We start from the raw sequence: 14,209 nt of genomic DNA on the forward strand, positions 1-14,209 counted from the left end.
GTGTTCGCTCTACCCACATGCATATCACTACATTTATCTATGTTAAATGACATCTGCCACTCGCAGGTCTACTCCCCCATCACATTTGGGATAGATATATCACATCCACAGAGTTTTTGTTGTCAGCAAGATCTATCATTTCCTTGAAAAATTCCAGTATATTTGTGTTATGTATGTAATAACTCGATAGACTGAATACTGTAAACTCACTCAGGTGCAAACCTGGCTCAACTTTATTCGGGCCCAAAGTGCCCGCATTACATGGTGGCTTTCTTTATATACCTGGCCCGCACACATGTGCGTACAGCCCAATGACCTCCGACAGTGGCGCCCTCTGGTGGCTAGTAACCCCAAGCATACATACATGACAACATCCCCCTTCAAGAAATTAGTATCAGTCTTTTTATAAGTTAAGACGGTCCGGGGCTTTCCGCTCACGAATTGATCATCTCAGTTCAACTCCAGTTCTGGGCGAGTGTTCTGAGTCAGTTATGACTGGAGGCTGGGTAGCCGATCTAATGGGAGTGGCAATGACCATGTCAGAGATTGAAAGTCCAGATTCATTGATGACGGCGGAGTCCTCTGATGGATGAATATAGATTGGTTGGTCACTGATCATATCTTCCTCAACTTGTTCCAGTTCATCCGTGTGCCGCAGCTTTATCTGATCAACATGTTTCCTGCATGTTTGCCGATTCTTGAGTATGACGATAAACACTCTGTTACCCTCCTTGGCCGTAACAATACCGGCGACCCACTTGGGACCTTGACCGTAATTTAGCACATACACAGGATCGTTGCAGAGATGTCACGTGACACAGCAGCACGATCATGATACCACTGCTGATTTTGACGTCTGTTTTCAACACGATCGTTCAGGATGGACGAGAGAGAGCTTAGTCTTGAGACCTCTCCATCTTTAGCTCAGCAGGGGAGACCCCGGTAAGCTTGTGGGTCGTGTCCTGTAACTAAGCAATATGCACGACAGGCAAGTCTGCAGTGAACCCGGAGTTACACGTTTCATACTCTGCTTGATTGGACAGCACACTCTGCTTGATCATTAGAAGCAGGTTTGAATGGTGCTGATCTCACATGTTTAATACCATTGCGTTTCATGCACTTGTGAAGCAAGATCCATTGTCACTCTCAACAATGTCAGCAGACCATGAGCAGCAAACATGACACGAAGGCTCTCAATGGTAGCTGTGGATGTACTGGATGACATGATTATACACTCTCCACTTGGAATATGCATCCACCACAACAAAAAACATCTTACCCAGGAAAGTCGATGTGGATCCTGGACCATGGTTTTGATGGCCAAACCCACAAACTCAGCGGAGATTCCGCTGGTACTTTGCTTAACTGCCTGCAAGTGGTGCACTGATGCACATGTGATTCCAGATCAGAGTCAATTCCAGGCCACTATAGATGAGACCTGCCGATGGCTTTCATCAAGACAATACCGGGATGAGCGCTGTGTAGATCACGTACAAATTTCTCTCTGCCTTTCTTGGGCATAACAACACGATTACCCCACAGTAAACAATCTGACTGAATGGATAGTTCGTCTTTGCGAAGGTTCAGGTTTGGTCTCATCACACATTTCCATCGGTATAGCAGACCAATCGCCACTAGGACACAACGTTTTACAACCGATAAAATCGGGTCCTGTCTGGTCCAGGTCCTAACTTGTTGAGCAGTGACGGGGGTTCCTTCACACTCAAAAGCATCCATAACTAACAGTTGATCTGCAGGTTGTGGTGTGGGCAAAGGCAGACAGCTCAGTGCATCGGCACAATTTTCGGTGCCAGGTCTATGGCGAATGACGATCATAGGCAGATAATGTCAGCGCCTACCTCTGGATGCAGAGGTATTGATACCTTTGTTTCCGAAAACAATGAAATGAGTGGCTTGTGATCTGTTTTGAGTTCAAAATGAAGACCAACAGGTATTGATGCATCTTTTTAACCCCATACATACAGGCTAAAGCTTCTTTTTCTACCATGCTGTAGGCTCTTTCCGCCTTTGACAAACTTTTTGAAGCATACGCAACCGGTTGTAGTTTACCCGACTCATTAGCTTGTTGGAGCACGCAGCCAACCCCACATGATGAAGCATCACAGGCCAATACTAGACGCTTACATGGATCATAATGTACCAGCAACTTGTTAGAGCAAAGCAGATTTGTAGCTTTCTCAAAAGCTCTATCTTGAGACACACCCCAAATCCAGTTGTCGCCTTTTCTGAGCAGCATGTGCTGTGGCTCTAATAAAGTCCTCAATCTAGGTAAGAAATTACCGAAGTAGTTGAATAGACCAAGGAATGAACGCAGCCTCGTCACATTCTGAGGCCTGGGTGCATTTTTGATGGCCTTGGCTTTCGAATCCGTAGGCCTGATGACATCAGCAGCAATCTTCCTCCCCAGAAATTCGACTTCTGGTGCCATGAAGACGCACTTCGAACGTTTCAGCCTGAGTCCCACTTTGTCCAGACGATGTAGAACCTCTTCAAGGTTGTTCAGGTGTTCGGCAGTGTCACGACCTGTGACCAGAATGTCATCTTGAAACACGACGGTTCTAGGGACGGACTTCAGTAGACTCTCCATGTTCCTCTGCAGCGGACTGCAGCTGAGCGAATTCCAAAAGGACACCTGTTGTAGATAAACAGTTCTTTGAGTGTTGATGCACGTAAGTTTCTTTGACGTGTCAATGAGCTCCTGTATCATATAGGCCGACGTCAGATCCAGTTTAGTGAATAACTTCCCACCGGCTAGCATTGCAAACAGGTCATCAGCCTTCGGTAACGGGTACTGATCCTGTTTCGAAAATCGGTTGATCGTGTAGTCTCCACAAATCCTGACACTGCATCACTCTTCAACACAGGAACAATGGGACTGGCCCATTCGTTAAATTCTACCAGTGATATGACCCCTTCACGTTGGAGTCTGTCCAGCTTAATTTCGACCTTCTCCCTCATCATGTACGGAACAGCCTGAGCTTTGTGATGGATGGGTCTTGCACCCGAGTCCACGTGGATCTGCACCTTGGCTCCCGTGAAAGTGACGATGCCCGGTTCAAACAGCGAAGGAAACTTGCTCAGCACTTGAGTACTTGAGCACACGAAGTGTCATCCACCGATGACAGCGCTTTGATATCGTTCCAATTCCATTTGATTTTTTTCTAGCCAATTCCTGCCAAACAGCGTTGGACCATTTCCTGGAACGATCCATACCGGTAGATCATGAACCACACCATCATACGACATCTTGACTACTGCACTGCCAATTACCGGTCTGAGTTCTTTGGTGTAAGTACACAACTTGGCATTGACTGGACTCAACTTAGGCTTCACAGCCTTAGTGTCCCACAGCTTGTTGAATGTCCTTTGGCTCATTATCGACTGACTTGCACCCGTGTCTAATTCCATCGATACCGGCACGCCATTTAGTTTCACATTAATCATTATCGGTTGGCTCTTTGTCAGGAACAAATACAGTCCATACACTTCCTCCTTGGATATCTCGGGTTGCATATCCAGGTCTGCGCTGGACTGGTCATCATCATCCACGTGGTGAGTTACAGCACACTTGCTCAGTTGTGGACACATTCGCTGAAGATGCCCCACTTTCGAACAGCCTTTACAGCTGTACTGTTTAAAATGACACTGATGATGCCGATGATTGCCCTCACAACACCAACAGGGTGAAATTGGATTCGTACCCATTGGCTGACTTTGAGCAGCTACGGGTTTCGCATACGCAGTCGAGTAGGCCCTGCCATAAGCAGCTCTGCCATACGACGACACAATCTTATTTATAGTACTTGCCGTGGAGCTCCGACTCTTCGATGATATCTGCCTTAAATTATCATCTGTCATCGGCATGCCTGGGCAGTCGCGATGACCTTGCTCAAATCCAACGTCTCTGCAGCCAATAACTTCCGGAGGATCACCTCGTGGTTGATTCCTATTACGAAAAAATCTCGCAGCATGTCTCCCCCGCGCCTTCGAACTGACATGGCCCAGCAAGACGTCTTAGGTCGGCGACGAATTCCGACACATCCTGGCCCTCAGAATGAACATGCGTGTAGAATCGATTGCGTGGCATGATGATGCCTTGTTTTGGTTTGAGATGGTCATGTACTCGAGCACACAATTCCTCATAGTCCTTGTCCGTCGGACGTGCAGGCGAGAGGAGATTCTTTGAGGCCATAGATTTTCGGACCGCAAAAAGTGAGGAAAACCGCCCTGCGCCTAACTGCGTCAGTAGCTTCCTCCATCTTGTTGGCCACGAAGTACTGGTCCAGACGATTGATAAAATCCGACCAGTCCCCCCTCTCCACGAATCTCTCCAGAATTCCAATGGTGCTCATTTTGCATGCAAAGGTTCTTGAGTTACCTCATGGTCAAATGTTATGTATGTAATAACTCGATAGACTGAATACTGTAAACTCACTCAGCTGCAAACCTGGCTCAACTTTATTCTGGCCCAAAGTGCCCGCATTACATGGTGGCTTTATATACCTGGCCCGCACACACGTGCGTACAGCCCAATGACCTCCGACAGTGACGCCCTCTGGTGGTTAGTAACCACAAGCATACATGCATGCAATTTGTTAGGCTGATTCTCTCTCAGTATAGCAAGTTGCTTCCTTATCCCCTCTTTCAAGATGTCTCGAATACTTTACCCACAAAATGCCAGCCCTGACATTGGGGTCAAGAACAGATTAATTAACCCTGGCATCATTAAGAACCCAACCTGTACTCTTTGAGTGAAGTAGGTGGCAGAAAATAGCAGAACCCAGGTACCACATCATAATCCCCGTCATCCTGCTCTTTGACAGAGTCCAATTCCACATCTGTGGTCGCATGACCCAGCTTTTGAAGTAAGTTGAAGTCAAATGTACAGAAATTTCTTTTTAACCTTAGGATCTAATTGGTAAGGAGCTATTCACAAATGTAGTTAAACCTGCATAATTGTTTTGGAGGTTAATCAAGTGTCTTATATGCTTGGAAACACAATTCCATATTTGGGAGTCTCCAAACCAAGCTACTGAAAAATCCTCACAGGTAGACTTTCTGTTTGCCTCATATGTAATATACTCTCTTCCCCAACCACCCCTTCGGAATGCACCCGACTTTCCCAAGTCCAGAGAGCATGGGTGCAAATTGGTAAAGCCAAGGTTTAATCAGTCCCAAATGTGTGCAGGTGTACTGATAAAGATTTAACTGGTTAAAACCATACAGCTTACTAGTACAAAGTAGATTTTGATGAATCTGAGCCCTTCATGAGTGGTCTACGCCTCCCATTCAATTAGTGAGCCGGGCTGGTTGGTCACTCATCAACTGTGTTCTGGATAATACAGTCCTGCCACAGAGAGTTGACATGGTTCCGAGCTTCGGCTGCCAGGTGTGTCGTCTTGAAGCCATCCATAAACACACATGTTTAGCGTGGCAAACTGATGTTAGTTATTTGTGGCGTAGATTTTCCTTTCCGGTGCTGGGTGAATTGGATTGCCCGGACACCAAGCGAAGAGGAAAGCTGTCTGAGGAGGGTCCCGTGCTGTAATTTTCCTGGCTCAATTTCTGTCCATTAGTGAATTGATGGAAAATTGGACAGGCTTCCATAAAGGCATGTGAGATTCCCCAATCATTGTTCCTTTATACACTGCACCCAAGTGATCCAGTACAACTAGGCGGTGGAACGAGAAAATCTGCCCCTATAAACATAACTTGTTAAGTTCTGCAGAACTAAGAAATATAATCTACCTGTGTTCTTAATTCACAGGGTTCTGAAGAACCAAAGCTGAAATCTGAGCATATCAGTACGCTTGTTGTTAGTTTGCGGGAGTTTGTGAGATCAACTGATCGCAAAATCATCTCGGCGACCCTTTCTAGGCTGAAGCTGGAGTTGGACTTTGACAACCATGCCATTAACCAAATTCAGGTGGTGCTGTTTGGTTTCCAAGAAGCTGTAAGTTCTCTCTTTATTTTAATGTGAATTTTTTCCTTGAGAAAGTACTCGTGTCTATTGGTTGTGCGGATCCTATATGAAATGAGTTTGGACGGTTTCGGCCTCGTTGCTATTGGTCATGGGTTTACAAAACAGCGCCAAATCTTAATCAGAGGCCACAGGATGGCTGATGTGAAAAGTGAACAATCCCACAGGGGTCTGTGTTTTATAACCCCAGCTCTAACCACTGAAAAGCACAGGACTGCTGTTCCGAGGTTCAAGCTGAGACACAGTAGTGATGTAGGGTAGAATCTAACCGTGGTTTACCTGGATGCCTGGAATGAAGTGTTCCACTTACTAGGAATAACGATCATGACCTTGATGCGCAAAAACATTTATGCAAAAAGTTACATCTATGTCAACAAGGGTATATTTATTGGTTTTATGCATTATTCCGTAAGATACACTCAACTTTCCCCAATGGCTTAATGGGTAAAAGGACCCATTTACTTAACAGCTTACACCTCCATGAAAATGGCAGGGTAGAATTTGATGAGTGCACACAATAACAGTTACTTCTGTCCAATGCTGTTTTTGTTACTTGCTAGTTTAACTCCATTTCTGCCAAAGCCTCTGAGTGATTGCATATTCTAATTATTTGCTGTCGGACACGACAGCCTGATTTTAGGTGGCAATGGGGAGCTCAATGTTGGGAGATGGGCCAGGGAGCCGTTCTGACATATTTGGGCAAATGTATTCAAATTAGGCATTAATGGCGGGAATGAATTTAGAGTAGGATCCCACCTGTGGGATAGGAATCATTTGATTCCAGAATCGGCTCCTTTTTATCAGGGAGGTGGGAGGGAGAGTATCTGAGAAGTGGCAAACCACTCATATACCCAAATATCAACAGATGGATGATAAATTAACATCTTGAGGCCGAAATTCAGTCTCCCGATACCACCGGAAAGCGGTAGCCACGCGACGGTGTTAAACGGCTGCCGATTTGTAGCTGAATAGCCGCCGCTCGTAAAATTCTCCCCGGTGGTTTTTCTGGCGGTCCCCATTTCCACCCCGCTGCTGCTGAACCTTCCTAAGTGCGTCATCGAAACGCGCACCATCGATGTCCCACCCCACAAGCAAAATTTACCTTGGAAAATCTTCCATCCGCCGCTCGGTGCGCCCAACAGTTTTTTCTGTTGGTACACTGTGTTTTCAGTGTGTATAAAATGGCAGTGCGACCTCCATTAAAGGGAAGAGTGCACTGCCGCGGCCACCAGCTTAATCTTTTTTGTCGGCCGATTACCAGGTCGGCCTGACAATTATGCCCCGGGTTCGACTGGACCAGCAACAGGCAGCCTGGCACCCTCTCTTGGGTGCCAGGCCGCTGGCCCGGTGAAAACCCCCCCCTGATGGCCCAGTGGACCTAACTTTAAAAAGCTGCAGAGCTCGCAACGGCTCCCCTTCAGTTAAAGGGGAGAGACATGTTGACGCGCCAGCGCGATGATGTCACTCGCCCGGTGTTGATGACCAGGGGCGGAGAGTCCGTCCTGCTTCCAGTTCCGCCCCTCTTATGACTTCCACTCAAAAAAAAAACAATGAAGAGCTGAATTTCGCAAGATGGGCCACCTCATCCATTGCAGCAGCCAAAACACAATAAAAACGGTAGGTGCGACCCACATCCGATGGGGGTAAATTTCGGCCCACTTGTGTTTAAGTGTGTATGTGTAAAAGTCACATTCACTGAAATGAGGTTCATCTGACTTTAAACTTTATTTTAAGGAGCCAGCAGTACACAAAAAATACATCTTCCTTCATTCAATCACCACATAGAAATGACTTGGCCATAGTCCAGATTGGAGGGGAGTACCTTTTGGAACAAAGAGTTTGGTAGCATGAAGAACAGATGACCTTGTTGAGCCCAAAGACTTTTTCCTTTTTCCACATGTCATGTTGCACAGACATCGCCTCAGCTAGTTCAAGTTTCTTTGTGGAGGAGGGGATATGTGTATTTCCTAATAACCAGGAGAAATCCCAGGAAAGGTATTACACAGCTTGTTCTTTAGGTACTCTGTTCCAGTCAACAAGAAAGTTGAACACAAACAAAAGCAAAGCTGTAAACTTGCATTAATTCAGATAGAGAACTGAGACCTTAGTGAACTTTGTATGCTGAGGTAAAATTACATTCAAAGACTGAGGAAGGCTATCTATCATTGGCAGCACGCCTTGAGAGCACATTTAATCTCACATTTTCATTAATCTGACTAGCCTAGATGTGTGTCAGATTTGTTTTGTCACACATTCTGTATCAAAACAAGAGGGTAAGTTGTTCTTGCATGATAGAATTAAGTGCTCTGATGTGTTCTCAGCTTGGCAAGTATATTTGCAGATATAATGTTTTATACTCTTGTGCCTATTTTGAAGCGAATTGCTTAATTTAAAAAGTAAATGAACACAACATCTGTTGTGCTAACCATTAGGATTTCCTCTTCATTCAGATAGGTTTCAATCAACTACAAACACTCAGGAGGCCTCCATGATTAGAGCTTTACCAATAGATTCCATATATAATGTATGCTTACTGTATTTTGACTAACATAATTCAATTATTTTTTTTTAATCTGTTCTAAAATCCTTACAGCCTCAATCAGCTTCATTGATTCTTTTGGAGAGAGCGTGTCATTTTATACTCATTTACACTAATTGTCATGAAGATAGCTGTGTTATGTAGACTTTTTTTTAAATCAAGTAGTGATAAAACTTGAATAAAAGCAGAAAATGCTGGAAATGCACGATGGGTTGATCAGTATCTGAAGGCGAATTAACATAATCATTTTCGAGAACTCGGTTCTGGTGAAGTGTTGCATCTAAAATGCTATTATTTCTTCTTTCAGGCACTGATTAACTTGCATTTTCTCTTTGTATTTCAGTATGGAGCTGTTTTGTATGTTTTTAGAACACTTTAAAGAAAACCTCATACTTGTGTTCAACATTGTGCAATAAAAATACTATGTGCAAGATACACTGAAGAATTTGCATTTCTTCTAAGCATTTTGATCGTTTTACTGCCCTGCAGCATAGGCTCAATTTTGATATTGCCTTCACGTTCCTGTAAAGACCTAAAAGATTTGGAGCACATGTTAACTAAAGCTCACTTTTTATCTCTTGACACTAGGTAAATAAAGTCCTGAGAACTCATAATATTAAACCTCACTGGATGTTTGCTTTGGATAACATCATTCGCAAAGCTGTGCAGACAGCGATTACTATTCTTGTACCGGGTGAGTCATTGCTGTTCCAGCAGGTGTCTGGGCTATTTATGAATTCCATAATTTCAAGCATCCATAATTGTATTCCTATTAATTAAGCTAATTAGTGCTTCCAGTATTACCAGATGGTGTAACAAAGACTCTACTAAAATGCTCTTTTGTGTGGATGCTTTTTAAAGATGCCCCACTTTGTATGCAATCAAATAAGTTAATTAAACAAAAACATTATTTGTATTAATAGTGATCAATATATTTTTCTTTGTTTTTTAAAAAAATTGGTTGTAGTAGAAGCATTGGGCGGAACTTTTAACTTCTGCGGGGCTGTAAAATGGGGGATTTCGGATTGGACGCTTGTCATACGATCTACCTGATTTTCCAGTAGCGCTCGTTTTACATCCCTGCATAAGTTGAAAGTTCCGATGATTGACTCTTACTCAAGCACAATGGCACAGCATGTTGGAACATCATAGAATGCTTAGATATAGGCGTGTATCACTGGAGAGAAGCTGAATGGAGGCCAAGGGTTTTCCAAAAGAGAAAGTCACCCCAAACTGCAGTTATGCATTTCAGTCTTCTCTGATAATTGTACCCTCTCAGTTCTGGTATCATCCCTGTAAATCTTTTTTGCACTTTCTCCAGTGTTTCTATATCTCCTTTGCAATGTAGAGACCAGAACTGTGCACAGTACTCTTAAGTACTTGTGCCTGCCTAACGTATTTCCTTCGGGGTGTGGGCACACAGTCTGGCACAGAGGAAGGAACTGTAAGACCAAGCAATGAAATTTAAATGGATTTTTAAATACATGATCAATAATGTTGTTTTCATCAGAAATTTCCTCGAGTCTTTTCCCAATTTGTCACCATAACTTCGGCAGAAGATCGTCAGAAACCCCAGATAGGCACACAAATGGGGTTTTTGCCGAGGTTCCAGTGGCCGATCAGCCAAATCCCCGAGGAAATTCCTGGCCTTTTTTTTCTATGCTTACATGTTGAAAAATGTAATTCATTCTACTTGTCAAGAGATGTTACTTTACAGCTGAAAATGTTGATTAATAAGCTAAGTGATTTAATATAATACAACACATACATAAAGCTCCCCACATATATTTTAATTTGCATAAAGAAACTATAATTGAATGTACCATTGGTTGGAATTGTCCAGGCCCAAAATTGATTTTAGTTTAATTTGAAATTCAAAGGTATGTTTTTTATAATGTCTACAGCTATAGGACAGAACTGTGATGGGTTGATACAGTATATTGTATTGTCTCCATATAGAACTGAGACCACATTTCAGCCTCGCTTCTGGGAGTGATGCTGCAGACCAAGAAGAAGCAGATGATGAAGATGGTGATGATGAAGATCACAATGAGCCATCTCACTCTGAAACTCAACGGCCTGCTGTTGTGAATGAGGACCCACTCCCAACCTCGGGTGTTAGCACCCTTAGTTCAACATTGTCTCATGACTCCCAATATGTACACAGATCCTTGAGTGTGCAATTGGGAAGGCTTAAATTAGAAACCAGCAGGTAAATCTCAGTATCACAAATGTATTAATAAACTTGGATAATTTTATTAAGTCTGATCTGATTTGATTTGCATGTGTATATATTAAGTTACTTGCATCTGAGCTGTCTTAGGCAAAAAAGGCGATATTCTCTACAGCAAATACTTGGATAGTCACAACCTTGTGACAGTTGTTCAGTAAAATACAGCAGTGCAATACAGAGCTCAGGCTGTGCAACATGTTTAAGGTGTCTGCAACATTGGGGTGGAATTTACAAGTTGGCACTGTCACTGGGGAGATGGCAGATCAGACAATCAGGCATGGAAGTCATCTTGCTTGATTCGCAGCGGTCCAAATTTCCGAGTTAATAACTTGAATGACCTGTAAAATAGGAGGGCTGCAGATCAGGTGAACTGACCTCCACATCCCATTGCCTGATCTTCCCCCTCATTCAGCATCTACTTGGTGCTGGGAGCACTAACTCATTAAAAAAAAATCACAATGGATGTGGGTAGATTTATCATAGAATGACACAGCACAGAAGGAGCTGAGTTGGCTAAAGTGGACTGGGAAAATAGATTAAAGTGTAGGACGGTTGATGAACAGTGGTGTACATTTAAGGAGATATTTCTCAACTCTCAAGAAAAATATATTCCAGTGAGGAGGAAAGGGCGTAAGAGAAAAGATAGCCATCCTTAGCTACCTAAAGAAATAAAGGACGGTATCCAATTTAAAAACAAGGGCATACAATGTGGCCAAAACTAGTGGGAGGACAGAAGATTGGGAAACGTTTAACAGCTAACAAAGAATGACTAAAAAAATGATTAAGAAAGGGAAGATAGACTATGAAAGTAAATGAGCACAAAATATAAAAACAGATAGCAAGAGTTTCTATAGCTATATAAAAAGGGAAAGAGTGGCTCGAGTAAATGTTGGTCCTTTGGAGAATGAGACCGGGGAATTAGTAATGGGGAACATGGAGATGGCAGAAACTCTGAACAAATATTTTGTAATAGTCTTTACGGTAGAGGACACTAACAATATTCCGACAGTGGATAGTCAAGAGACTATGGGGAGGGAGGAACTTAACACAATCATAATCACTAAGGAGGTGGTACTCAGTAAGATAATGGGACTAAAGACAGATAAATCCCCTGAACCTGATGGCTTACATCCTAGGGTCTTAAGAGAAGTAGCGGCAGGGATAGTGGATGCATTGGTTGTAATTTACCAAAATTCCCTGGGTTCTGGGGAGTTCCCAGCTGATTGGAAAACTGCAAATGTAACGCCCCTATTTAAGAAAGGAGGCAGACAAAAAGCAGGAAACTATAGATCAGTTCGCCTATCATTTGTGGTTGAGAAGATGTTGGAGTCCATTATTAAAGCAGCAGTAGCAGGACATTTGGAAAAGCAAAATTTGGTCAGGCAGAGTCAGTATGGATTTATGAAGGGGAAGTCATGTTTGACAAATTTGCTAGAACTCTTTGAGGATGTAACGAACAGTGTGGAGAAAGGGGAATCAATGGATGTGGTGTATTTGGACTTCCAGAAGGCATTTGACAAGGTGCCACATAAAAGGTTACTGCACAAGATAAAAATTCACGGGGCTGGGGCTAATACATTAGCATGGATAGAGGTTTGGCTAACGAACAGAAAACAGAGAGTAGGGATAAATGGTTCAGTCTCGGGTTGGCGATCAGTAACCAGTGGGGTGCCGCAGGGATCAGTGCTGGGACCCCAACTATTTACAATCTATATTAATGACTTGGAAGAAGAGACTGAGTGTAATGTAGCCAAGTTTTCCGACGATACAAAGATAGGAGGAAAAGCAATGTGTGAGGAGGACACACAAAATCTGCAAAAGGACATAGACAGGCTAAGTGAGTGGGCAAAAATTTGGCAGATGGAGTATAAAGTTGGAGTATAAGGTCATGCACTTTGGCAGAAAAAAAATCAAAGAGCAAGTTATTATTTAAATGGAGAAAGATTGCAAAGTGCTGCAGTACAGCGGGACCTGGGAGTACTTGTGCATGAAACACAAAAGATTAGTATGCAGGTAAAGTAAGTGATCTTGGCCTTCATTGCAAAGGGGATGGAGTATAAAAGCAGGGAAGTCTTGCTACAGTTGTACAGGGTATTGGTGAGGCCACACCTGGAACACTGCGTGCAGTTTTGGTTTCCATATTTACAAAAGGATATACTTGCTTTGGAGGCAGTTCAGAGAAGATTCACAAGGTTGATTCCAGAGATGAGGGGGTTGACTTATGAGGAAAGATTGAGTAGGTTGGGCCTCTACTCATTGGAATTCAGAAGAATGAGAGGTGATCTTATCGAAATGTATACGATTATGCGGGGGCTTGACAGGGTGGATGCAGAGAGGATGTTTCTACTGATAGGGGAGACTAGAACTAGAGGGCATAATCTTAGATTAAGGGGTCGCCCATTTAAAACAGAGATGAGGAGAAATTTCTTCTGAGGGTTGTGGATTTGTGGAATTTGCTGCCTCAGCGAGCTGTGGAAGCTGGGACATTGAATAAATTTAAGACAGAAATAGACAGTTTCTTAAACAATAAGAGAATAAGGGGTTACGGAGAGCGGGCAGGGATGTGGGCCTGAGTCCATGATCGGATCAGCCATGATCGTATTAAATGGCGGAGCAGGCTCGGGGGACCATATCGCCTTCCCCTGCTCCTATTTCTTATGTTCTTATGTAGGAGGCCATTCGGCCCATTGTGCCTTTGCCGGCTCTTTGATAGAACTATCGAATTAGTCCCACTTTCCTGCTATTTTTCCATCGCCCTGAAAATCTTTCCCCTTCAATTATTTATCCAATTCCCTTTTGAAAGTTATTATTGAATCTCCTTCCACCAACCTTTCAGGCAGTGCATTCCAGATTATATCAACAGTCATGTAAAACATGTTTTCCTCATGTCAACTCTGGTTCTTTTGCCAATTACTTTAAATTTGTTACCCTCTGCCACTAGAAACAGTTTCTCCTTATTTACTCTATTAAAACCCGCCATGATTTTGAACGCCTCGATCGAATTCTATTTTGTAAAGTCAGTAATCTGAAGGCTTGTAACTCTGTAATCTATCTTCTAAATCCCATCTGTATTGGACCTGTTTTTCTCTCGTAATTTATAAACCTGTTACCAAAATTGCGGCTGGAGACTCGGCATATTTCGAGAATGAGTGGAGTCCCTGATCTTGAAGTGAAACCTTTCCTCCAAATCGTGCAACAACCACACAATAATCTGATATATGGTACGCAAAATATATGGAATTAAAAATAAATATTACCTACCTGGTAGGGTCATCTTCATTCTTTTAATGTAGCCTCCACACAACACAACCCCAGTTGTCCATCTCAGTGGAGATAGTATTTTTTTTGGAGTGGCGAGAAATTAATACTGATTGATTATTTAGATTTAACTTAGCTCCAGGTAAAATGAACTGCTGCAATTGCACAGGTCCTTAAG

General features: G+C 43.1%; 1 protein-coding gene across 3 annotated transcripts in view; it reads left to right on the forward strand.

Annotated features, from left to right (window-relative positions):
* map3k5 (mitogen-activated protein kinase kinase kinase 5) overlaps window positions 1-14,209 on the forward strand; it is a 301,679-nt gene that overhangs the window by 261,711 nt on the left and 25,759 nt on the right. For all 3 annotated transcript variants that reach the window (XM_070885461.1, XM_070885460.1, XM_070885462.1), the window contains exons 23-25: window positions 5,789-5,974; window positions 9,129-9,234; window positions 10,500-10,752. In XM_070885461.1, the coding sequence (XP_070741562.1) occupies window positions 5,789-5,974; window positions 9,129-9,234; window positions 10,500-10,752 (545 nt within the window). The remainder of the gene's footprint in view (window positions 1-5,788; window positions 5,975-9,128; window positions 9,235-10,499; window positions 10,753-14,209) is intronic.

Source organism: Pristiophorus japonicus, chromosome 7 (assembly GCF_044704955.1).
Source record: "Pristiophorus japonicus isolate sPriJap1 chromosome 7, sPriJap1.hap1, whole genome shotgun sequence".
NCBI classification, from domain to species: Eukaryota; Metazoa; Chordata; class Chondrichthyes; family Pristiophoridae; genus Pristiophorus; species Pristiophorus japonicus.